Below are 24,787 nucleotides of genomic sequence, written 5' to 3'. Positions count from 1 at the left end.
AGGTATTTGGGTGATTTGTAGGATACATTTGTGATTGGATCTAGAACCGAAGTTCCATCCAGGTTATGATTATAATGCAGAGGACTGACTGGAACCTGCACGGGTAAGACCAGTTAGAGCGGCCACACAGGAGCAGAACAAAACAATGACAAAAGCATCACTGTACTGTACTTTTTACAGTTTTTCCAACCGGCAAACAACAGGCTGCGTTACCAGCTTAGTATTCATGGGGACATTTCACCTCTCAGACTTCATCTCTGCATATATAACAGAACTACTGTCAATTTCCACCCCTAAAGCTTAAATCTTAGTATTTCACTGAAGAACATATCAGCAAAATGCCAATGACTCTTCAGAGTCTAACCGAGCTGCTTTCTGCCAATTTTAACTACTGCCAAATGTAAAAAATATATACTTTTAATAATATGCACAAAATAAAAAGTGACCTGTACTGCAGCTCTGTACAAATGAGAGAATCTATCTGTGTTTAAAAGCAGACCGGTGTATTAATATAAAGTTTGGACTTGCTGCAGTTCATTTAAAATATGGCAGTACAGATTATCAGCTACTTTATAACATTTATTAAGTTGAAAGGAACCTGGCACCAGCATTTTCTCACCCCTGAAATCAAACAGTATTAGTAATTTTTCTCTGAAATATGGACTTATTTATTTTACAGAGGAAAATACGTGTTTTTGTTCAGCTTCCAAACTCAACCAATGAAACACATTTCATTTCGTTCTTTATACAATAATTTAAATAACAGAATAAGTAAGAGTGCTGTGCTTTGGGACAGCTAGTTTTCCACAATCGTCTTCGCATTCTGAATAGTTCACTGTTTTCTAATAACACCTGAAATTCATCTGAGATCTGTGATCATGACATGGATGAGAGGCAAACCTACCGCTGTTCTCAAAAGCGACCGGTGTCTCTGGAAGGTTTTCACGGTGTTTACATCTTCCAAAAAAAAAAAAAATTTATCTACCTACAAAAGACACTCAGGAGCAACAGACTGTTCCACATTTACAAGTGCACTCTATTATATGCTACACTGATGTACATAATAATTAAAGAGTTTGTTATCACTGTCTTTATGCCAATAAATATCCTGTTTACACCACCCTGGATATCTGTCTCATGTATCCTACAAGCAAAACTGAGAATGACTATTTAATAAATGTCTTTTATTTACAAGTCATACAGGAGTCTGGTGACTTTTTGCATTATCCACAAGCCCAAAAAACTGCACCATGTCAGTGCAGACACAGACTAATATGCTCTTGAAGAAATCCAGAAACAGTTTTTAGTTATCGTCGGTAAAATGACTCGGGTCAGTCGAGCATTACTTGACCCAGCTCTCCTTTCCTGAAGGCTCTTATGAAATCATATGCTGCTGCTGTGTAGTTTGGTATTGTGATGGTAACATTTCCTGAAAGAGACAAGGAAAAAAAGGGATTGAACCGTTAAAAGAGAAAAGTGCAACAAACCATGAGGATTGCCCGTGAATTCAATTCAATTCAATTCAATTCAATTTTATTTATATAGCGCCAAATCACAACAAAAGTCGCCTCAAGGCGCTTCATAGATACAGAGAAAAACCCAACAATCATATGACCCCCTATGAGCAAGCACTTTGGCGACAGTGGGAAGGAAAAACTCCCTTTTAACAGGAAGAAACCTCCGGCAGAACCAGGCTCAGGGAGGGGCGGCCATCTGCTGCGACCGGTTGGGGTGAGAGAAGGAAGACAGGAAAGAAGACATGCTGTGGAAGAGAGACAGAGGTTAATAACAGATATGATTCAATGCAGAGAGGTCTGTTAATCAGTGTTGGGTAAGTTACTTTAAAATAGTAACTTAGTTACATTACTAGTTACTTCTCTCAAAAGTAACTCAGTTACTTCAAGTTACTCGTTACTTTCAAAGTAACTAGTTACTAGGGAAAGTAACTTTGGTTTTACTCAGAATTCTCTTGTTAATGTGTTTCTTCCATAACTTTGCCAGTCTTCTAGCTTGCTTACTTGCCACAAGTGCACTGTGCCACCTACCAATAGAAAGGAAAAGATAATGTGCATATTTCCACGAGAGAAATCCCACGCCTGGACCGTTGTTGACCGCCGCCATGATTCTAGCCTACGTCACAGCGCCATGCGCGCCTTTTACATCCAACACAAAAACTGCAGTCGTGGTGCTTTCGATTGTACTCAGAACTCGGAAATTCTGCCTTCTGAATAGGAAGATGTAGGCAACACCAGACTGCAGATGAGCTGCATACAGGGCTGGACTGGGACAGAAAAATCATCCCGGGCATTTTGACTAGAGACTGGCCGCCATTATAGCAAAAATCATAAAGCCTTTGAATGAAAACAAACACTGCTGTGACAGTGATGGTCACTGTTTTGATGGTATATATGTATCAATCTATCAATCGTTTGTTGTAAGATTCAGATAATTATTTTTTAAAAGCGAGACATTTTAAATGAGAATAAGAAAGAAAAGTATTTCTTTGTGCCCCCCTTTCCCTGTTAATGCCCTACATGCCCCCCTGGCCACACTTTGCTAGATCTGCCCCTGCACAGTTACCAGCTGTCAGCTGCTTAGAAAAGGATCCTGGGGTTATTTGTCTCTCAGAAACAGTTCATAACTTCCCTTCAACTCATTCATGTCACCTAAAAGGTAAACCTGTTTCTCCATCACCTGTTCAACTCTGATGATCCAGTAAGGACATCTCCTGGTTTCATCTTCATGTTTCCCTCTCACCAGATAACCAAACGATATCATGACCTGCAGCTTTTTTGCAGCTGTGGCTCCAGCAAACATCAGCTGATACTAGAAATTAATATTAAATAAATTCTAACAACAGCTGATCAAGCTTAAATGTGCTGCTGTTGTTTAGCGCGACATCCCCTGGTTTCCTCTTTCTGCGCAAAGTGAGCGATAAACAAACGAGAGCCGATCAGCTGATCATTGATCAGTTTCATGATTGAAGTAGAAACGGGAGAGGGAGGGGAGAGGATGAAAGGAGAAGAGGCAGCTGTGCAGCAAAGACACAGAATAACTCCAGCTTTGTGCCTTTTTCATTGTAGCTGAATTACGGGACAAACTGTTCCTTTTCACCTCAATAAGAAACGCGTAATATTTTCTCTGAATACCAGACGGGACGGTTGGCAACTCTAATAACTTATGAACAAAATAAAGTTTAACATCGTTAACATCATAGCACCCACCCAGCTGTATAGAAACTCCGTCATGCTAGCTAGCACGCAGTACGGAAAAAGTCAGAATAACGAAAATAAACTCCACCTAAACTTGGTTCATTTCTGACCCAGAGAGACTGCAGGTCATAACTTCTTACCTGAAGTTCAGTTCACACTTGGACCGGCGGCCGCCTCGGGTCTCTTTTCCTTCTGCGTCCCTTTTCCTTCATCCACCTGCTGGCCTCCACCACTTGCTAATGTTACTGAATCTGTGGAAGCTACGCGATAGCCACCACACGAAGTAACGAGTAACGACCCTATCTAAATCCCAGTAACGAGTAACGCGTTCCTGATTTTGGCATAATAACTAGTTACCGTGCTCGTTACCACAATAATAACGTAGTTACTGTAACGCGTTATTTAATAACGCGTTAGTCCCAACACTGCTGTTAATACATAGTGAGTGAGAAAGGTGACTGGAAAGGAAAAACTCAATGCATCATGGGAATCCCCCGGCAGCCTAAGTCTATTGCAGCATAACTAAGGGAGGATTCAGGGTCACCTGGTCCAGCCCTAACTATATGCTTTAGCAAAAAGGAAAGTTTTAAGCCTAATCTTAAAAGTAGAGATAGTGTCTGTCTCCCGAATCCAAACTGGAAGCTGGTTCCACAGAAGAGGGGCCTGAAAACTGAAGGCTCTCCCTCCCATTCTACTTTTAAATACTCTAGGAACAACAAGAAGGCCTGCAGAGCGAGAGCGAAGTGCTCTAATAGGGTGATATGGTACTACAAGGTCATTAAGATAAGATGGGGCCTGATTATTTAAGACCTTGTATGTGAGGAGCAGGATTTTGAATTCAATTCTGGATTTAACAGGAAGCCAATGAAGGGAAGCCAAAACAGGAGAAATATGCTCTCTCTTTCTAGTCCCTGTCAGGACTCTTGCTGCAGCATTTTGGATTAGCTGAAGGCTTTTCAGCGAGTTTTTTGGACATCCTGATAATAATGAATTGCAGTAGTCCAGCCTGGAAGTAATAAATGCATGAACTAGTTTTTCAGCGTCACTCTGAGACAGGATATTTCTAATTTTAGAGATGTTGCGCAAATGGAAGAAAGCAGTCTTACATATTTGTTTAATATGTGCGTTGAAGGACATGTCCTGGTCAAAAATGACTCCAAGGCAAGTAGTTCAAAAAAGGTACTGCAGTAGGTTAAACTGCTGATTAAAGCAAATATATGATCATCCAGTCACTTGATGCATTTAAGCATGCAGACATGATCAAGACCACTTACCAAAGTTCAAACTGAGAATGAACATGGCCACACGGCCATCTCCAAGGTTTACAGAGAATGGCCAGAAAAAGGGAAAATAGTGTGTGGCAGTTCTTTGGGTGAAAATGCTTTTGTTGATGCCAGAGAAGAATGGTCAGGCTGCTTTGAGCTGACAGGAAGGCAGCAGTAACTCAAGGAATGTTGAACACACATCACATGAAATGTTGAAGCAGATGGGCTACAGTTGCAGAAGACCACGCGGTGACCCACAGTCTTCAGATCTTGACCCAGTAATAGTAACTAAGGAAATGGCCAGTTGCATATAAGCAGTCACTTTTATTTTTTAGGAATAGTAAGATTTTTTTCTTTACTTTACTTTTAAATATATATAAAAAATATCTATTTAAAGCTCCTGCCTGCAGACTTTTTTTTTTTTTATCCCCATTTCAAGCCTTCATGCTAAACTACAAAGCTTGCTTGCAACACAGACAAGGCAGTGGCATCAATTTTGTTCCCAGTCAAAAAGCAAATAAATAAAACCAAATCACTGATAAATAAATCATTAATTACACTGTACAGAGCAGTTGTATGCATAGGATGAGCAGTGTCTTACCCACTCCAGTAATCGCTTTGACCCGCTGAGTTTTTCCAAGTTTTACAGCAATGCGTTTGAGGACATGCTGGATGTCGTCACTAGGCTCTTGGAGATCATATTTGTCCACATAACTGCACACAAACACATCTTTACAGTAAACATTCAAGAGAAAGCTAAATAAAAAAAATAAAAAATGCACATGAACACAAAATAGGAGAAAGAAAAATTCCACCTGAACTTTCCTAGCCTGTTCAGAGAATAGAGTAAGTAGTCAGCAATGATGTCTTCACCCACTAAATGGTCCAGTATAGTTCCTGGAGAAAAACAGATTTTCAAATCATTCTGTATAAACAAGAAATCCAACTATTTGGAAAAAAATAATTTTATCATATATACAAACTGACAATAATTATGTTAGGGAGAAAAAAAATCTGCATACCACATAAGGCCAGCTTCATGCCTGTTTCAACACTCTCAATTTTAGGAGGCAAGACTCCAGGTGTGTCTAACAGGTACATTATGGGTCGCTCACACACCTGAGGACAGCAGCAGTTATAAATACTGGATGGTTGATCAGACCATCAAAACACAAACAAAGGCAAACGCATTCTCCACACACACCTGAATTTTAGTTAGGACCGCTTTGGTTATTCCTGGTTCCCCACCTACTCGAGATGCACGACCTGAAATTAGTGTACAAGTGCAACACTCGTTAATGAGGAGGTGAAAGTTATACTGAAATCTTCAAATCAATCCACAACTTTTCTGCATTTACCCTTTTTTAGATTTGTTCTTCTCAACGAGTTAATAAGAGACGACTTCCCAACATTGGGCACTCCAATCACCATCAGGCAGTAATTTGTAATCTGAAAGTTTAACACGTTAATGTGGTTGCATTTTAAATAAAATCAATGAAGTAGGAAAATGTAACATTCAAAGAAAACTAATTTCTTCAACATAGAAGACACTGGTGAGCAATTTGCTTCCATATTTGTAGCTTAAAGACTAAGATAGCCAATAAGGAGGGACGTGTCATTATTTAATAGGCAAAACTCACAGCATGGTGAGGATATGAGTGCAATTTCTATAGTTTTGTGGCACTTTTTCTGGACATACCTCATATCTTGTGCAAGAAATTGAATTTGAGGTTGTATAGAAGCAGTGAGGATATATGTTCTCTGCCACAGAGCACTAAAACAATATAGTTTAACCGTCCAGACTGAATGTACCTCCTCTCGGTTAAAGCGTGGTTTGCTTGCAATAATATCCATCACCTTTGGCACCAGCTAAAGAAAAGAAGACAGAATTAGTTTGCACATCTGTGCTCATAACTTTTGCAACTTTTTTAGCTGTGTAGGAAATGGCTGCAAACAGTAAAATGTTTTTCTACCTTTTTGATGTTGTGGTCTCTCTGCTTTAAGCAGTCTGTGAAGAGAACATGTGTCATCCCTTCTTTTTCTAGCTTCTTCAGGATTCTCTGCAGAGTAAATGTAGCTGTAGTACAGTAAAATGCTGCTGACATGCGACTCTGCCAAAGCTGCTGCAAGAATTTGTACCTGCTTGTTGGACAGATCAGCGAGGTCCATCTTGTTGAGAATTAGCAAATGTGGTTTGGCACTCAGTGTGTCCTGAAACACCGGGTTTCTTCCAGAGAATGGGATGTTTTTAAAGTTAAGGATTAACATCACAGGGCTCCCGCAGTTTTAAATTATCACCTGACCACATGCTATTTTTGAAATTCAGAACACACGTGGAGTACTTAGTAGAGGACTAGAAACACCTGTCTTGCTCAGGTGGTAAACAAGCTCTGAACTAAACTAAACCACTTTCTACATAATTTAGTTGTTATCTTGCCAAAATCTTGCATAGATAAATATATATTTTTTAAAAATCAGCTCATGTGCATCTCCCAGATCAGTTCACAGTGATGCACCTTCTATTTTCACAACTATGCACCATGTTTATTGGCATAATAGTGAAAACTCTCTGTCTCTCCTGTAGCTCTTTCTTTAAGTAAAGTTTAAAAGGTTACTCCGAATCACAAACCAATGTGCTTTTTTCTTTCCTGTTTTATTTTCCTGCCGTGCCTTAAAAAAGTCACTTCTACAATGAAAATGTTAACATGGTGCATAGAGTACCTTTTGCACAAAATGTTCTTATTCTTAAGAGTTTCTCTTAAGGATTAAAAAGGGTGATAAAATCCATATACACTGTTAATGTTTATATCAATTTGCTCTTTTTTCTTATGTGACCTTGTCTGCTGTCCTTCAATATATTTAAGAAAATCAAAAATAGAAAAAAACTCACTACCTATATACACCATTTTTCCCCATTTCAAAGTCAAAGCTTAATTGTTGTCAAAGCTATGTTGCTATGTTGTCTATAAAATAATTTGTTTTTAAGAGTGTATAGATTATCTATACATATAATCATAACCCATCATATCCGCTGATGTTGCAGAGGTACTTTAGGTAGAGGTAAGGGCTTTTTATAAATAAAAATATTCAGGCTTAAAATTAAAATTACACCAATATAAAAGATTTTTCACCCTAAAAATATGCCAAAATCTCTCATCGATTATTAAGGTATTGGTTAACAAAATAACACGGAATAATGTCCAAATATCAACAATAAAAGCTATGACAGCTGGCATCATGCAGCACCCTCCAGAAAATACGGTTTTTATTGGAATTTTGATACAATTAAATACACCACTGTTTGTTTTTTATTTAAAAGATGATACTGTTTTATGGTGTAATATAATAAAAAGGATATTCTGGCATCGTGTATTTCTATGATGCAGTCCACACTCTTCAGGTTGGCTCTCATCTGTTTTAGTCCTACAAAGAACAAATTATTTCAGCAACTATGTGACCAAGAAATGACCTCGAACACCAGATTACCCGCATTTTCAAAAGCACCATAAACCACACTTTACAGCCAATGTAAAGCCGAAGCTGTCACCTTTAGCCATGTGTCCGGGGAACCAGTGAGCCACTTCCCGTCCGCCAAAGTCGAAAACGGTTCTGAACTTGTCGACATGACGGAGTGCCTGGTACAGTTTCATGCTATTTACCCAAATATATATCCACCGTCCTTCATTTGCTTTAAGAGAACACTTACTTTGACTCAACTGCATGCACTAAACAGACATGTGTCTCACTGTTTACATCCCGACTCGAATCTGCCGTCAAGCTTTTTTTGTTCCGGTGTTGTGCCAAAAAGTGATTGTCTGCCAGAAACTGATTGCCGTCCGCGGGAGCGCGCGCAGCTGCTTAAAGCTGCAGCGCGCGGATTACTTGCGTTGCCAGCTACTTCCGTGCAACTGATATAACGTGGGGGGGAAAACCCAAACACATTTATGCCTTTGTTATTAGGCAAAGGTATGCATTTATGGAGCTTTAACGTTTCTTGTAACCGAATTATGACACTTATCAGAAGGTTGCTTTCAGTGTGTAGCGCAGTCACGAATGACTACACGCATCACGATGGAATAATTAATGCCTACAGGTTTAGTATGTCTACTCTCGTTGTTCATATTTGTTATAAGACTGTCGAATAGTAGTTAAAACAATAAAGACCAGTATCACCATGACTCTTTCTTGTTTGTTCAGAATAACGACTGAGAACATGGCATTTTAGCGCTACCAAAAAGTGATTGTGGCCTATAACTTGTCACTGAAACAATATTTCGGCTTCAAACTTGTTGGATATATTCCAGAGGGGCTACATGTGATATATTATATCCCCAAAACTCTCCAAGAACTGCTGAATAACTTGTACAGGAACAATAAAACTGATAATATGCCATTTTCAAGCTGCCAAAAAGTGATTGTGGACTATAACTTGTCACTGAAACAATATTTCTGCTTCAAACTTGGCGGATGTCATTCAGAAGGGTCATATGTCAAATATTACATCTCAAACAGTCCCTTAGAACTGCTGGATAACCTGTAAAGGAACATTAACATTGATAATATGCCATTTTCAGCCTGCCAAAAAGTGATTGTGGCCTATATCTTGTCACTGAAACAATGTTTCTGCTTCAAACTTGGTGGATGTCATTCAGAAGGGTCCTATGTGACATATTATATCTCAAACACTCTCCAAGAACTGCTGACAAACTTTTAAAATAACATTAATACCGATAATATGTCATTTTCAACCTGCCAAAAAGTGATTGTGGCCTATATCTTGTCAATGAAATACTATTTCTGCTTCAAACTTGCTGCATGTCATTCTGAAGGGTCCTATGTAACATATTATATCTCAATTAGTCCCTTAGAACTGCTGAATAACCATTAAGGGAACGATAAAACTGATAATATGCAATTTCCAACCTGCCAAAAAGTGATTGCCGCCTATATCTTGTCACTGAAAAAATGTTTCTGCTTCAAAATTGTTGGGTATCATCCAAAAGGGTTACATGTGACACATTATATCTCAAACAGTCTCTAAGGACTGTTGAATAACTATTAAAGGATCATTAATACCCATAATATGCCATTTTCAACCTGCCAAAAAGTGATTGTAGACTATAACTTGTCACTGAAACAATATTTCTGCTTCAAACTTGTTGGGTATCATCCAAAAGGACGATATGTGGCACAGCATATCCCAAACAGTCTCTAAGAAATGCTGAATAACTTTTAAAGGATCATTAATACCCATAATATGCCATTTTCAACCTGTTCAATTTGTTTATTAATTCATTAATTTATGTTCGTGTTGCTGTGTGTGTTTCTGTGTTGTTCACAACATTAGAGTTCAGCTTTGATTGCAATTTGTTTGTAGGATGATTCAATTATTTTGTGTTTCCTAACATGTTAGTATAGTTACTGTATGCAAAGAATTAATATATATGTTGTTCCATGGTTTACTGGTGTTGAGCTTCTGCTATACCCCCTGTTTCTGGTCTATTTGTTAGTTTAGTTTAACTGGTGGTTTCTTCTTTAATTGGATGTAATTGTTATTTGTTTTTGGTTTTCGTTTCAATTAATAAGTGCTGTATTGGAATGACATTTTTATTACCGTTTGTTTTGTCTTTCCTATTACTTGGTGTTCCTAATGTGTTTAAGCAGATCTCCTCCCACCTGTTTCCATTTGGCCATTATCCTTTTTTTGTATTATTTTTGAATTACAACATTTTTGAAATTTGACGTTTTATGCACAGGTTGAAAATGACATATTATCGGTATTAATGTTCTTTTAAAAGTTATTCAGCAGTTCTTGGAGAGTGTTTGGGATATAATATATCATATGTAACCCTTCTGGATCGTATCCAACAAGTTTGAAGCAGAAATATTGTTTCAGTGACAAGTTATAGTCCACAATCACTTTTTGGCAGCTTGAAAATGGCATATTATGTGTTATTGTTCTTGTACAAGTTATTCAGCAGTTCTAAGGGACTCTTTGAGATATAATATTTGACATATGACCCATCTGAATGACATGCAGCAAGTTTGAAGCAGAAATAGTATTTCAGTGACAAGATATAGGCGGCAATCACTTTTTGGCAGGCTGAAAATGGCATCCTTTAAAAGTTATTCAGCATTTCTTAGAGACTGTTTGGGATATGCTGTGCCACATATCATCCTTTTGGATGATACCCAACAAGTTTGAAGCAGAAATATTGTTTCAGTGACAAGTTATAGGCAGCAATCACTTTTTGGCAGGCTGAAAATGGCATATTATCAATGTTAATGTTCCTTTAAAAGTTATTCAGCATTTCTTAGAGACTGTTTGGGATATGATGTGCCACATATCATCCCTTTGGATGATACCCAACAAGTTTGAAGCAGAAATATTGTTTCAGTGACAAGATATAGGCCACAATCACTTTTTGGTAGGTTGAAAATTGCATATTGTCAGTTTTATTGTTCCCTTAATGGTAATTTAGCAGTTCTGAGGGACTGTTTGAGATGTAATATTTGACATATGACCCTTCTGAATGACATCCACCAAGTTTGAAGCAGAAATAGTATTTCAGTGACAAGTTATAGTCTACAATCACTTTTTGGCAGGTCGAAAATGGCATATTATGGGTATTAATGATCCTTTAATAGTTATTCAACAGTCCTTAGAGACTGTTTGAGATATAATGTGTCACATGTAACCCTTTTGGATGATACCCAACAAGTTTGATGCAGAAATATTGTTTCAGTGACAAGATATAGTCCACAATCACTTTTTGGCAGGTTGAAAATAACATATTATCGGTATTAATGTTCTTTTAAAAGTTATTCAGCAGTTCTTGGAGAGTGTTTGGGACATAATATATATCACATGTAACCCTTCTGGATGATATCCAACAATTTTGAAAAAAACTACGATGACCTGGATGACTGAGAACCTTCACAGACAGGTTGGAAATTGCATATTATCAGTTTTATTGTTCCCTTAATGGTTATTCAGCAGTTCTAAGGGACTGTTTGAGATATAATATGTCACATAGGACCCTTCAGAATGACATGCAGCAAGTTTGAAGCAGAAATAGTATTTCATTGACAAGATATAGGCCACAATCACTTTTTGGCAGGTTGAAAATGACATATTATCGGTATTAATGTTATTTTAAAAGTTTTTCAGCAGTTCTTGGAGAGTGTTTGAGATATAATATGTCACATAGGACCCTTCTGAATGACATCCACCAAGTTTGAAGCAGAAACATTGTTTCAGTGACAAGATATAGGCCACAATCACTTTTTAGCAGGCTGAAAATGGCATATTATCAATGTTAATGTTCCTTTACAGGTTATTCAGCATTTCTAAGGGACTGTTTGAGATGTAATATTTGACATATGACCCTTCTGAATGACATCCGCCAAGTTTGAAGCAGAAATATTGTTTCAGTGACAAGTTATAGTCCACAATCACTTTTTGGCAGCTTGAAAATGGCATATTATCAGTTTTATTGTTCCTGTACAAGTTATTCAGCAGTTCTTGGAGAGTTTTGGGATATAATATATCACATGTAACCCCTCTGGAATATATCCAACAAGTTTGAAGCCGAAATATTGTTTCAGTGACAAGTTATAGGCCACAATCACTTTTTGGTAGCGCTAAAATGCCATGTTCTCAGTCGTTATTCTGAACAAACAAGAAAGAGTCATGGTGATACTGGTACAATAGGTCTTTATTGTTTTAACTACTATTCGACAGTCTTATAACAAATATGAACAACAAGAGTAGACATACTAAACCTGTAGGCATTAATTATTCCATCGTGATGCGTGTAGTCATTCGTGACTGCGCTACACACTGAAAGCAACCTTCTGATAAGCGTCATAATTCGGTTACAAGAAACGTTAAAGCTCCATAAATGCATACCTTTGCCTAATAACAAAGGCATAAATGTGTTTGGGTTTTTTCCCCCCACGTTGTATCAGTTGCACGGAAGAAGCTGGCAACGCAAGTAATCCGCGCGCTGCAGCTTTAAGCAGCTGCGCGCGCTCCCGCGGACGGCAATCAGTTTCTGGCAGACACACCGGCATGAAGACGACTTCTTCTACTTTTTTCAGGTTCGTATAAGTTGCTACCGCCCCCTGCAGGAACACCTGAGCTGGGCAGAAAATCTTCCGTGTCATTGAATAAAAACTGATGACGGTGTCAAAGATGGTGGTAGGGAGATTATTTCAAGGGGAAGCCTTTAAAAACCCTATTTTGGTACAGACTTTTAGGCTATATTTCATTCTCCCAACAAATCACATATCCACGTTTATATACAATTTCTTTATAAAATTTTGCAAGTTTACGCACCTTAACAATATTCTTAGTATTAAACAACTTCTCCATCTTATAAACATTTGGTCTCAACCTAAAATACACAGGCAGACATGTTTGTTTTTGCAACTTAAAATGACTAAATTCAAACAAGTAATGAGAGTCATCTCCAAGTTTCCCTAATCTACAAAGTCCACATAAACATTTGGTACATATAACTCCATACAATCTACCCATAATGACTGGGAACACCGCATCTAAACCTTTTCCAGATAACACAAAATAGAAACTACACAAATTTTATTCCAGTTTGATCTCTTGTTGAAATATTCTGTAATTTATTGGAAAAAATTGGAATTCCAAAATTATTAAACATTTTGGAATTCCAATTTTGTCTCAGAATATCAGATATACTCATCTCAGTAAGTGGTCTTATAGCTATCATTCACCACTCTGGTATGTTCTCATAAATAATAAAATCCTGTATATTGAAATGCTTGCTTTAAGATTCAATTAATGAAATGTCTTCATGGTCCCACGCCTCTGGTAAGAGCAACTGGTTAAATAACTGTAACTGAGTTTCAACAGATAATCCCAGATCTCTAGCTTTAGTTAACAAACTATAGAGCTTTCCAAATCTGCCCCAGTTGACTTAATAGCCCTTTCAAGTGGTTATTGTAATTAAATGTGACACCAAGATAAGCATAACGATCCACTGCTTGTAATACAGAAATTCCAAATTTGAAGTCATGGAATTTTCTTACTTTACCTCTTGCAAAAACTTTACTTTTATTAGAATTTACACTTAGTTTCCAGTCAACACAATATCTTTCTACTGCATTTAAAGTCTTCTTCTTCTTATGATGAAGCCTTTATTTGCCACTTGCAGTTGCCTGCAGTGAAATTACACAAACATCACATTGGGGAGACGAGTCAGAACAGGTATACAGGCTTCTATAGCTTTGTCTCTGAGTCTGACAATACTACAGTGTCATCTGCATACGTAAGAACAATAAGTCTTACACAGACCTCAGCATCATCATCACTCATTTTGCAGTCATTATAATACCTATTCATTGTATACTCAAAATCATTTAAAAAGATTGCAAAGAGGTGATACATTTTCACCCCGTTGAACCCCTATATTACAATCAACAAACTTTTTTAGAATTTATTTTTTAAGATTTGACTGGTGATCTGAAACGGTATTGGATGATGAGACTTAGAAGGACTTTGATGATTCTAAAGGCAGAAAATCTTAAATAAAAAGTTAAAGTATATTATACTTTACAAATTAGCAGCAGGTGAAGATGCATTACTGCTGCTCTAGAGCTCTTCATGGACAAGCCCCAGCCTACCTCAGTGAACCTTTAAATCCATACATCCTCAGCAGATCCTTGAGGCCCCAAACTCTCCTCTGTGCCTGAGATCTGTGGACTCTGTGAGCGTGCTTAAAAAACAGCTAAAAAGTCATATTTTAAAGCTGTTCTAGCATTTTTGAGGTGAAGGACCTTGTAATATTTGCCTTAAAATGCATCATGTCAGGAGATGTGCTTAGTTCCTAAAAATTACATTCACAAAAAGCCGATCCACTAGAAAATACAGTTTATTCATAGTTAATTAAAATCAGTCCAAACGCAACAATTCGAGTTTGCAAAAGGAAAGTTCAGTCAGTTATCGTCAGTCCTCAAATGACAAATTTGCACAGTCAGTATTAACAACCATTATTCATGTCAACACATCATTATTCTACACACTGTGTGTGTTGCCTGTACTGGTTGAAAGTACCAGTGAGGCCCATTAAACATCCTCAAGTTAGCAGCAAGCCTTCATATTCACTCTGATTTTCATTGTTTAAAAATAATGTAACACATCAAAAGTGAAGTACATTTTTATATTATAGTAAATTTGAGCTTTTTAGTGGCAAAGAGCAATTTTTTAAAACTTTGACTTTGGAAACTCAGAAGGAGTAATGAGTGAGTAGTGCGAGATAAGTCTATCAGCTTCTCTCCACCCGGTGAGAACAGCTCCATGGACGGTTGAGAAGTAGCAGTGATGAGTTGCCTCTCCAGCGAACAACACCTGCAGGGGCTGAAAGAGGCAAATTAGAAAGAAGTGTTAGACCTTTAATGATGTTTCTGGTGGTTTGAGTGTGAACATAATATGTAGCTACTTGTGATTTTGATCCTTTTGGTGGAAGGGGCTCCATCAAGTTGTCCAGGTCCTGCTCTGAACAGCCTTTTCCAAGATTACTGTAGGATCCACACGTCCACGGATCGTGAAACCACTGGGAGCGCAGGATTCTCCTTGGAGTGATGATGGGGTTCCCTAAACATGCAAAAAAACAAACAAATCCCAAAACATATCTTTCTAAAATGACTTTTGTAAGTCCTTGTGAAACTAATGACACTGGAATATCTGGCATTTCTCACTACTTATGATCTGTCTGGACTCACCTGTAAACCTGCGAATAAGTTGTGTGATGGCATCTGTGACCTGCTGTTCAGACAGTGTTTCCATGTACTCTGACTCATGTCCAGAAATCCAGCCACAGAGAAGGTGACCGTGCCTGAAGATTAAACCACACACAGAACTGCACTGTTAATGTACGAATTGGCATGTTTTTACCACTCAGTGCAAATCTAAAATGCTGGGCAAGCATTAGCATTTTGTGAGCAGTTGACCTTTCAGTGGGTTTGAGTACAGTGAAGCCAAACAACTTCTTTATCCAGGATGTTTGCACATCTGGCACCTGGTCCACCACAGCATCCTGAAGTATGAAAAGGGATTAAACAGACATTCAAGCGTTAGCAAAGAATCTAACAACCAGCATAAACCTACAAACATTTTGAAACAGAGATATGAGCTGATGTACTCCTGTTTAAGATCCAACACAGCATGCACAGTATCTTTATTTAGGTGGCTGAGTATGCCTTTATGAAATCTCACCTCATCATCCCACACGAAGAAGATGACCTCACAGTCAGCATCCCACCACGGTGAATCAAACTCCACAAATATTTTATTGTTTGTCCCAAAACCCAGCCTCTGGACGGAGAGCAGCTTGTGCAGAGGGAGAGGAGGATGGAACAAGGTTGAGTGGTGCTTCTTCAAGTATCCTGACAAAAAGACAACAACTTTAAATTCACTGAGCCTCAATGTGGAAGTACTTGTTTTTGTGACCCTATGTGAATAAGGGAGCATGAATTAAGTAATAAAACCTTCATACACTGAGGTATAAATCAGCATTTTATGCGTGTGAAACTTACCAAGTGGCACGGTGACTATAACGTGATCAGCAACGAGCTTTTGGCCATCACACTCAATCATCACGGGCTCTGCGCTCTTTGCGCTGTTCCAGTTGACACAGCGCACAGGCTTATTGTAGGTCACTAAACCAGCAGGGAGCTCTTCTATCAAGTTCTGGGTTAGACCTTCATAGCCACTGTACAAACAAAGGACATAACTATTAAGTCATATGTGCTGCAACAATTTACTGAATTAAATTAAAAATTGCATTACAGGCTGACTAATCTACTAAGACAATAATTAAGACTGAGTATTTGCTTGTTTGCCCTAACAAAATAAATGGTTGTTTTTGCACAGTGTAAATGCAGAGTCAGGAGTACGAACCCTGGGAATGTACAGTCCAGTCCAGGTAGAGTCTTGTATAGGCCAAAGGCCCCCATGCTGACCTCATCCATGCTGTGAGTCCCATTGACACAGCACTCGACTTTCAACATGTTACTGATCACACAGAGTCGCAGAGATCTGGTGGCTTCATCAACATCTTTCCATTTCTCTGCTGCGTGCTGTTGCACCTACACCAGATAACAAGCAAAGAAAAACACCCACAATCCATGTGAGAATCTAGATGCCACTAATGATTTGCTGTGGATAAAAACACAGCCAGAAATTTACCTGTGCCCGTAAGAAATCACCCACACTGGGCCAGGGTTCTCCTCTTTGACTCTGAAAATCGGAACTTTCATTTATCAGCTCCAAAAACAATTTCTGAGCAGGTAAGATGTCCTCAGCGTTCAGCTCCCGACCTGCAGATGTTACACAAGAACACTGGTCAGGAAAATCTAGACTTCTCTACATTTTTTTAACCTCTCCTCCAGTTCAGAGCTCTTCTTGAAGGCTGGTTTCACACTTTATCTTCCCATTCAATAAAGATGACCAAGACAGATTTAGTATGCTCTGAATCTTTTAAATCAATTTAAAATCCATTTGTTCCATGAAGTCATCCTCATAAAATGAAGGGAATTCTCTACTCCTCATGGACTTTTTCACTCTTTAACTATATCACCTCTTGATGGCAGAGCTCAGTGGCTGTTGGCCACACCATTCACACTGTTAAGACACCAGCATGCAAACAATGATGATTTACAGCCTCTGCCTTTTCCTTGTCTATTTGCATTAATACTTTGCATTTGGTTGACGTACCTTCCCTGCCCCAGTAATTAGGTTATGTGTAAGACTAATCAAAATATTACTAATCTAAAAAAACAATCAAACCAACAAATACACTTTATAAAAACATCCTTGAACCTGAACTGCTGAAGAATCTGGGAACCCAAGGAAGATGGCCTCTGACATCCAAGGCCTGGTTCTCCGGCTTGAGGGCTTCTGGATCCAAAAGCCCATACTGACGGGCCAGACAAAACACCGGGTTCTCCTCACACGGCCCATGGATCCAGTTTGCTCCTATCTCAACAATTTTATCACCTACAGGTAAAAAGATTTTGTCCAGAAGCAGAGAAGGAAACAACTTTTAATAATCGGATTATATACTCTTGCCATGCTGTTGTTGTATTAGAGCTGCCTGGCAAGGGTATAGGCAAGGGTTGGCTGGATAACCAATCAGCCTACTGTTTTATTAACCACATGATCAAATATACTGTTACATAGGAACAGGTTTTAATTGTATTTCTATTTTTAAAATGTGTCTAGTTTCTTCTACACTATGTTGTATATTGTTGAATGAATTTTGTCCTAAGAGACAACAATAGTGAGATTAGTTAACACAGTAGTATCATTTACAGACCTTGGTGTCATAATCCCGAGTCCCAGTGTTCTTAGTTAAGTGTTTTGTTCTTTTAATTATGTTGTCCTTGAAGTCCTGCCTCCTTTTGTTAAATCTCTGTCTCTGTTTGGTGCTCTATTATTTGCTGGTATTGTGCCAAAAAGTGATCATCAGCCAAAGAGCGGTTTCCAATGTTTCTGTGTGTGTGTTTTTTACCTTTAAATTTTTACGAGTAATATCTTTACATGTCTTCGTAAACAGACTGGAGTAAACTGGATTTCTGAAGGGGTTATATCTATATCTATCTATCTATGTCAGGGCTCTGTGTGCGGGCAGGCGGAGAGGAGGATCCAAGCGCAGGACTCGAACACAGAATTGTAAATCAAAACCTCAGCTTTATTGCTGACATGAAAACCAAACGTGAAGTGCCGCGAATACAGAAACCAAAAAACACACAGGCATAATCTGAGGGTACGACGCGACACCGAGCATGGGAAAACACAGGGCTTATATACACAGGGTAGTAATGAGGGAATGGGCAACAGGAGGGAGACACAGCTGGGAGAGATCAGGGCTAAGAGACAGGGGGGAACAAAGCTGCACACACTAACCTAAGACAACGACTTTCACAATAAAACAGAAAACATGAAACACTACTAAAAGACACGGACAGAAAATAATACATGAAACCACAATTCCTAAAACATGGATAAACAGAAACATGAAACTCTAATAATAAACATCATCATCATCATCATCACAACAAGAGAATGAGAAAACAATCCTGACAGGGGATTTCTTTAAATCACCCTGTAATTCTTCAGCTAAGACACCCGAGTTAGAAAACACAGAGACTGCAGCCGTTTTTACACGCGTGGGCAGCAGCAAACGCACCCTGCAACTGCACACTGCTGCCTGCGTTCCTTTATTTTATACATGTCTGTGTGTGTGTGTGTGTACAAAAATAACAACGTCACTCAGAATCAGCACACACTTAAGATTATAGTTTCACTTCTATTAAAAACATGCTCTGCAGTTTCCTGTCTACACTTTGTACAGAGTGTACTAAAAGCAACGGGTTATTTCCCTTTTCTACATCTGTTCTCAAAAAGAGGAAATGGTTCAGTAGCTGAATAAGTTCATCAAAAGTTATTAGGTGAAAAGTCACATAGACATTTAGATTGCTTAAACAACAGAAAAACACATTTCATGAAGCTGATCAAATTATATAAAAACAAAAATCTCTTGACAAATCCAAAACACCAAGATAACTGAAACACAAAGTACCAGAGAAACATAAAGAATAATCCATGATGCAAAAGTAAACCAAAACATAATAAACTCAATTGCTGGGTCCAACGGACCCAGAACCGTGACTATCTATCTATATATAGATAGATAGTCACGGTTCTGGGTCCGTTGGACCCAGCAATTGAGTTTATTATGTTTTGGTTTACTTTTGCATCATGGATTATTCTTTATGTTTCTCTGGTACTTTGTGTTTCAGTTATCTTATATATATATATATATATATATATATATATATATATAGATAGATAGATAGACAGACACGGTTCTGGGTCCGTTGGACCCAGCAATTGAGTTTATTATGTTTTGGTTTACTTTTGCATCATGGATTATTCTTTATGTTTCTCTGGTACTTTGTGTTTCAGTTATCTTTTATATATATATATATATATATATATATATATATATATATATATATATATATATATATATATATACATGCTCACAGTACCAAGCAGCTGGATAGCGTAGTGGAACAGAGGATCGCAAGTTCGATTCCTGCCTGGGGCATCTGTATCCAGTAAGGGTCCTAAGGCTAGACCCCCTATGCTAAGCAAGCCTACCGCAGACATGAGCGAGACAGATAAATATGAAGGCATGCCGGCTCGGACGTCGCCCGGATCAACAAGGTCCGCGTCAGGTGTTGAGGAACCAGGGCACCCTGACGAAAAGTGGGCTACTGGAACAAGAAGGCATCGGTGGGCAAGGGACGAAAACAGGGCGTTGTTGGAATGCTACTACGCAAGTAACCCCGGCGGAAGGGGCTACATGAATAGGATGAGGGACCTATGGATTCTTCGATACCCAACATCCACAATGACGGCGAAACAACTAGTAGCTCAGTGTTCCAACATTCGAAAGAAGGGACTGCTCTCACAGCTAGAGATTGACGAGGTACAACACAAATGCTACGGCAAGGAGGAGTCAGGACGCCAGGTCAGGGGGGAGATATCATCACCCCCACCCGAGATTGGGTACATAGCCCCAAGTGCGATAGGAGAAGGATCGTTGAGTGCGAGAGGAGCTGACCTGAAAAATAGGATCATGGCCAAGCTTGAAACCTGGATCCCCCGTAGCCGGTTACCAAGATTACGTGAAGTACCCTCAGAAGGTCTGCTAGATGATGTTAATGCAGCACTACGGGCAATACCTACAACCACGATTACCGACACTAACAAGCTGATCTACAATACGGCAGCAGTGATCAGTGAGATGCTTGGCTACAAGTTGAACAGCCACAAGGGGCAGTACCCTCCATGGAGAAGGAGGCTAGAGGGCAAGATCAAAGTAGCACGGAGGGAGGTTAGCCAACTAACGGAGTTGCAGAAAGGTAAGACAAATAAGGTGCCTAAGAAATACAGCAAGCTGTCCATACCTGAGGCCTTGGAAACTGCCAAGCAAAGACTCACAGCCTTGGCCAGCCGCTTGAGGAGGTACACCAGAGAGATAGAAGGCAGGAGAATAAACCAGCTGTTCTCCACAGAACCAGCAAAGGTGTACTCTAAGTGGCAAGGGAACAATAAGAGAACAGCACCACCAAGGCTGGAGACGGAGCAATACTGGAAGAGCATATGGGAGAAGGATGCAACCCATAACGGCAATGCTCAGTGGCTAGTGGATCTGAGGGCAGACCACAGCGACCTCCCTGAACAGGGTCCAGTAACCATCACAGTGGCAGATATCCAAGAAAGGGTCTCCAGTATGAAGAGTTGGACAGCACCAGGGCCCGACATGGTTCACGCCTACTGGCTGAAGAAGCTGACTGCACTCCACGAGCGTCTGGCAGCACAAATGAACCAGCTGCTAGTTAACGAGAGACACCCGGAATGGCTAACCGAAGGTCGGACGGTCCTGATCCCCAAGGACCCCAAGAAGGGACCGGTCCCCTCCAACTACCGACCAATAACCTGCCTCAGTACTACATGGAAGCTCCTGTCAGGCATCATATCGGCTAAGATGAACAGGCACATGGGTCAATACATGAGCGGGACACAGAAAGGAATTGGCAAGAATACCAGAGGTGCAAAACACCAGCTACTGGTAGACAGAACAATCAGCCGAGACTGCAAGACCAGACTGACCAACCTGTGCACTGCCTGGATTGATTACAAGAAGGCCTATGACTCTATGCCCCACAGCTGGATACTGGAATGCCTAGAATTGTACAAGATCAATGGGACCCTAAGAGCCTTCATCAGGAACTCAATGGGGATGTGGCGTACAACACTAGAGGCCAACTCCAAGCCCATAGCACAAGTTACCATCAAGTGCGGGATCTACCAAGGAGATGCTCTGTCCCCACTGCTGTTCTGCTGTTCTGCATAGGCCTGAACCCCCTCAGTGAGATCATTAACAAGACTGGCTACGGATACCGACTACGGAACGGAGCAGTTGTCAGCCACCTCCTGTACATGGATGACATCAAGCTGTATGCCAAGAGTGAACGAGACATCGATTCACTGATCCACACTACCAGGCTATACAGCAATGACATTGGAATGTCGTTCGGACTGGAGAAGTGTAGTCGGATGGTAACAAAGAGAGGGAAGGTAGTCAGAACTGAGGGGATTGAACTACCAGAAGGCAACATTGCAGACATAGAGGACAGTTACAAGTACCTGGGGATCCCGCAGGCAAATGGGAACCATGAAGAGGCCGCTAGAAAGGCTGCAACCACCAAGTACCTGCAGAGGGTCAGGCAAGTCCTGAGGAGTCAGCTGAATGGTAAGAACAAGATCCGGGCCATCAACACGTACGCCCTGCCCGTGATCAGGTACCCTGCTGGGGTAATAGGCTGGCCAAAGGAGGAGATAGAAGCCACTGACATAAAGACAAGAAAGCTCCTTACCATGCATGGAGGGTTTCACCCCAAGTCCAGCACCCTGAGGCTGTACGCTAAGCGGAAGGAAGGGGGCCGGGGACTGGTGAGTGTCAGCACCACAGTCCAGGATGAGACAAGGAACATCCAAGAATACATTGGGAAGATGGCCCCAACTGACCGAGTGCTCAGTGAATACCTCAGGCAGCAGAAACCCAAGAAAGAGGAGGGAGACGAGGAACCATCATGGAAGGACAGGCCCCTGCACGGTATGTACCACCGGCAGATAGAGGAGGTGGCTGATATCCAGAAATCCTACCAGTGGCTGGACAAAGCTGGACTGAAAGACAGCACAGAGGCACTAATCATGGCAGCACAAGAACAAGCTCTGAGTACAAGATCCATAGAGGCTGGGGTCTATCACACCAGGCAAGACCCCAGGTGCAGGCTGTGTAAAAATGCCCCAGAGACAATCCAGCACATAACAGCAGGGTGCAAGATGCTAGCAGGCAAGGCATACATGGAACGCCATAACCAAGTGGCCAGCATAGTGTACAGGAACATCTGTGCGGAGTATAACCTGGAAGTCCCGAGGTCAAAATGGGAGATGCCCCCAAGGGTGGTGGAGAATGACCGAGCTAAGATCCTGTGGGACTTCCAGATACAGACGGACAAAATGGTGGTGGCTAACCAACCGGACATAGTGGTGGTAGACAAACAGAAGAAGACGGCCGTAGTGATCGATGTAGCGGTTCCGAATGACAGCAATATCAGGAAGAAGGAACACGAGAAGCTGGAGAAATACCAAGGGCTCAGAGAAGAGCTCGAGAGGATGTGGAGGGTGAAGGTAACGGTGGTCCCCGTGGTAATCGGAGCACTAGGTGCGGTGACTCCCAAGCTAGGCGAGTGGCTCCAGCAGATCCCGGGAACAACATCGGAGATCTCTGTCCAGAAGAGCGCAGTCCTGGGAACAGCTAAGATACTGCGCAGGACCCTCAAGCTCCCAGGCCTCTGGTAGAGGACCCGAGCTTGAAGGATAAACCGCCCGCAGGGGCGCGCTGGGTGTTTGTATATATATATATATATATATATATATATATATATATATATATATATATATATATATATATATATATATATATAGAGAGAGAGAGAGAGAGAGAGAGAGAGAGAGATAGATAGATAGATAGATATATACATATCTCAAAGAAATGGCCTGTTTTTCAAGTATCTTCATGATTCTACCTTTACCTATTTTACTTTACTTTACCTACCTACCTCTACCTATTGTATCTACATATATAAAATATCTAGTTCTTTTCAGGCCCTGAAAATATGTATTCAAAGTGATGGAAACATAACAGTGATGTTAATTTCACCAAAAACCAAACCAACAAGTCATTTCTAAAAAAGATTCCTGCAATCACTTTTTGGTAAATACCTGACAAAGATCGGGGGAAAATTGATAGGGCATAGTATCGATAAACTAAAATACTCTGGGGATGCTATGAATAATCTCACCTTATAGAAGGCAACCTTTCTGCAAACAGTTATAGTCTGACTTGGATTGAGTCCAATCACTCTAGGAGACATTGTTGAAGGTTTCATATAATAGCTGTCTAATTTATAAATGTAGACAAACTCCTGCCATGTTTCAATCGGTTTGAATGAGACTTTGTCAGTTAGCACAAATCGAGGGGACTCAACCGGCTGCCAGTTGGTTGTAATCTAGTTATATTCCTATAGAACAGAAAGGTTACTGAACTCAAATGTAACAGTTAAATATTAATTTCTGTTAAATGTGGCTTTCAGTAATTTATCACTCTTAGTTACTGTATTATCAAAAACATATTGAATGTCATTACCAACTTGATCCAGTCAGTTGCAGAATGGTAGCAGCATATTGCTCCAAATTATTTGCATCTTGTATTTTGAACAGTTTACAGCAGTAAGGCTTCTTTCTTTACTTCGCTTTCCTCTCTTACGAATCCTTCATATGGGTCCACAAAACCTTTGCTACACACCACTTTATGACGCTTGGAGGAGCTATACATTACGGTTATGCAATGTGTAAGTTTCTGCCAGAGTTCAACTCATTATACAGCTGTGCTATAAGGTGTCCTCTCTAACGTAGTATCCAAAGTCCTTCTATCATATCCCTGGCATGCATCTGTATGCTGCGCTTTCACTTTAGGTCATCCAATCACATCCAACATGAAAGTGCAGTGTGAGGAAATAAAAAAAAAAAAACTTTACACTGTTGCTTGCCATCATGACAAGAAAATGAATTGTGTGTTTGTAATTTGCGGACACCAGAATTTAAAAAACTGCAGATTGACTGAAAAAGCCCTAAGTGCATGTTACTCACCGATCCTTCCTGTTTTTATTCGTCCTCCGCTTCTTCCTGTCGCCTCCAGTATCCGCACATGATGAAAACCAGCTTTCACCAGTTTCTGTGCTGCTGCTATACCAGCTATCCCACATCCTATGATCACTACTTTCGCGTCTCTGTGTCCACCCATGTCTGGCAACAACGGTGAACCGCAGCTGTGTCCTTCAGTGGAGCGAAAAAAACCCCCAGCTGCGAACAAAAATTCTTCCGGTCAAGATTTTCAGAATAAAGTCCATTTTCCGATTTTCCCTAGAAAGCTTGACTACATGGAAAGTTATTCTCGCCATTATAAATAAAATACATTGAAAATATGTTTACATTATAATATATTATCAATAAGCCAAAATTTCAGGTTTCAAAATTGTAACTTAATAACTTAAAATTTAAAGTTATTTTCTTTGTAAGGAGTGGTCACTCCTCCAAAAAAAGCTTTGTTGAGACAGAGAGATAGAGACAGA

At 40.0% G+C, this 24,787-nt stretch overlaps 3 protein-coding genes across 5 annotated transcripts in view; 1 reads left to right on the top strand and 2 right to left on the bottom strand.

Moving 5' to 3' along the window:
- Positions 1 to 1,145, top strand: part of sprn (shadow of prion protein) — a 4,686-nt gene extending 3,541 nt beyond the window's left edge. Inside the window, exon 2 of the mRNA XM_085296998.1 lies at positions 1 to 1,145. This exon is cut by the window's left edge and continues 466 nt beyond it. Within this exon, the coding sequence (XP_085153124.1) occupies positions 1 to 2 (2 nt within the window). The 3' untranslated portion in view covers positions 3 to 1,145.
- Positions 1,146 to 1,165: 20 nt separating this feature from the next.
- On the bottom strand, positions 1,166 to 8,270 carry mtg1 (mitochondrial ribosome-associated GTPase 1). 2 transcript variants are annotated; one of them, XM_085296995.1, is made up of 11 exons: positions 8,025 to 8,270; positions 7,836 to 7,900; positions 6,617 to 6,721; positions 6,451 to 6,537; positions 6,290 to 6,346; positions 5,836 to 5,926; positions 5,682 to 5,743; positions 5,500 to 5,596; positions 5,293 to 5,374; positions 5,079 to 5,191; positions 1,166 to 1,762 (listed from the first exon to the last, which is right to left on the bottom strand). In XM_085296995.1, the coding sequence occupies exons 1-11, from the start codon at positions 8,197 to 8,199 to the stop codon at positions 1,518 to 1,520; spliced, it is 1,179 nt and encodes a 392-aa protein (XP_085153121.1). In that variant the 5' UTR covers positions 8,200 to 8,270; the 3' UTR covers positions 1,166 to 1,517. The 2 variants fall into 2 exon arrangements, with proteins under 2 accessions (XP_085153121.1, XP_085153122.1); XM_085296996.1 differs by having other exon boundaries at positions 1,166 to 1,429; positions 8,025 to 8,268.
- A 6,102-nt stretch (positions 8,271 to 14,372) lies between these two features.
- Positions 14,373 to 24,528, bottom strand: LOC146561157 (peroxisomal N(1)-acetyl-spermine/spermidine oxidase-like). Of its 2 annotated transcripts, XM_085296993.1 has the most exons (10): positions 24,306 to 24,527; positions 17,337 to 17,513; positions 16,704 to 16,834; positions 16,416 to 16,603; positions 16,052 to 16,227; positions 15,732 to 15,901; positions 15,467 to 15,552; positions 15,239 to 15,351; positions 14,956 to 15,110; positions 14,373 to 14,873 (listed from the first exon to the last, which is right to left on the bottom strand). In XM_085296993.1, exons 1-10 carry the CDS (start codon positions 24,457 to 24,459, stop codon positions 14,721 to 14,723), a joined length of 1,503 nt encoding a protein of 500 aa, XP_085153119.1. In that variant the 5' UTR covers positions 24,460 to 24,527; the 3' UTR covers positions 14,373 to 14,720. The 2 variants fall into 2 exon arrangements, with proteins under 2 accessions (XP_085153119.1, XP_085153120.1); XM_085296994.1 differs by lacking the exon at positions 17,337 to 17,513 and having other exon boundaries at positions 24,306 to 24,528.
- Between the last annotated feature and the right edge of the window lie 259 nt (positions 24,529 to 24,787).

The sequence above is a fragment of the Mchenga conophoros genome, linkage group LG13, assembly GCF_057382185.1.
Source record: "Mchenga conophoros isolate Kocher_MC1m ecotype Shallow Benthic linkage group LG13, M_conophoros_male_GT1.1, whole genome shotgun sequence".
Classification (NCBI taxonomy): domain Eukaryota; kingdom Metazoa; phylum Chordata; class Actinopteri; order Cichliformes; family Cichlidae; genus Mchenga; species Mchenga conophoros.
This window is presented reverse-complemented; position numbering and strand designations above follow the sequence as displayed.

Coding starts and splice junctions, on each gene's coding strand:
- mtg1 (XM_085296995.1), bottom strand. CDS start 8,199: ATGCAGTTGAGTCAAAGTAAGTGTTCTCTTAAAGCAAATGAAGGACGG. Junction 5,597..5,681: donor CGGTCCTAACTAAAATTCAG/GTGTGTGTGGAG, acceptor TGCTGTCCTCAG/GTGTGTGAGCGACCCATAAT. Junction 5,192..5,292: donor AACAGGCTAGGAAAGTTCAG/GTGGAATTTTTC, acceptor GTTTGTGTGCAG/TTATGTGGACAAATATGATC.
- LOC146561157 (XM_085296993.1), bottom strand. CDS start 24,459: ATGGGTGGACACAGAGACGCGAAAGTAGTGATCATAGGATGTGGGATA. Junction 15,553..15,731: donor TCTTCGTGTGGGATGATGAG/GTGAGATTTCAT, acceptor TTCATACTTCAG/GATGCTGTGGTGGACCAGGT. Junction 15,352..15,466: donor GTACTCAAACCCACTGAAAG/GTCAACTGCTCA, acceptor TTTAATCTTCAG/GCACGGTCACCTTCTCTGTG.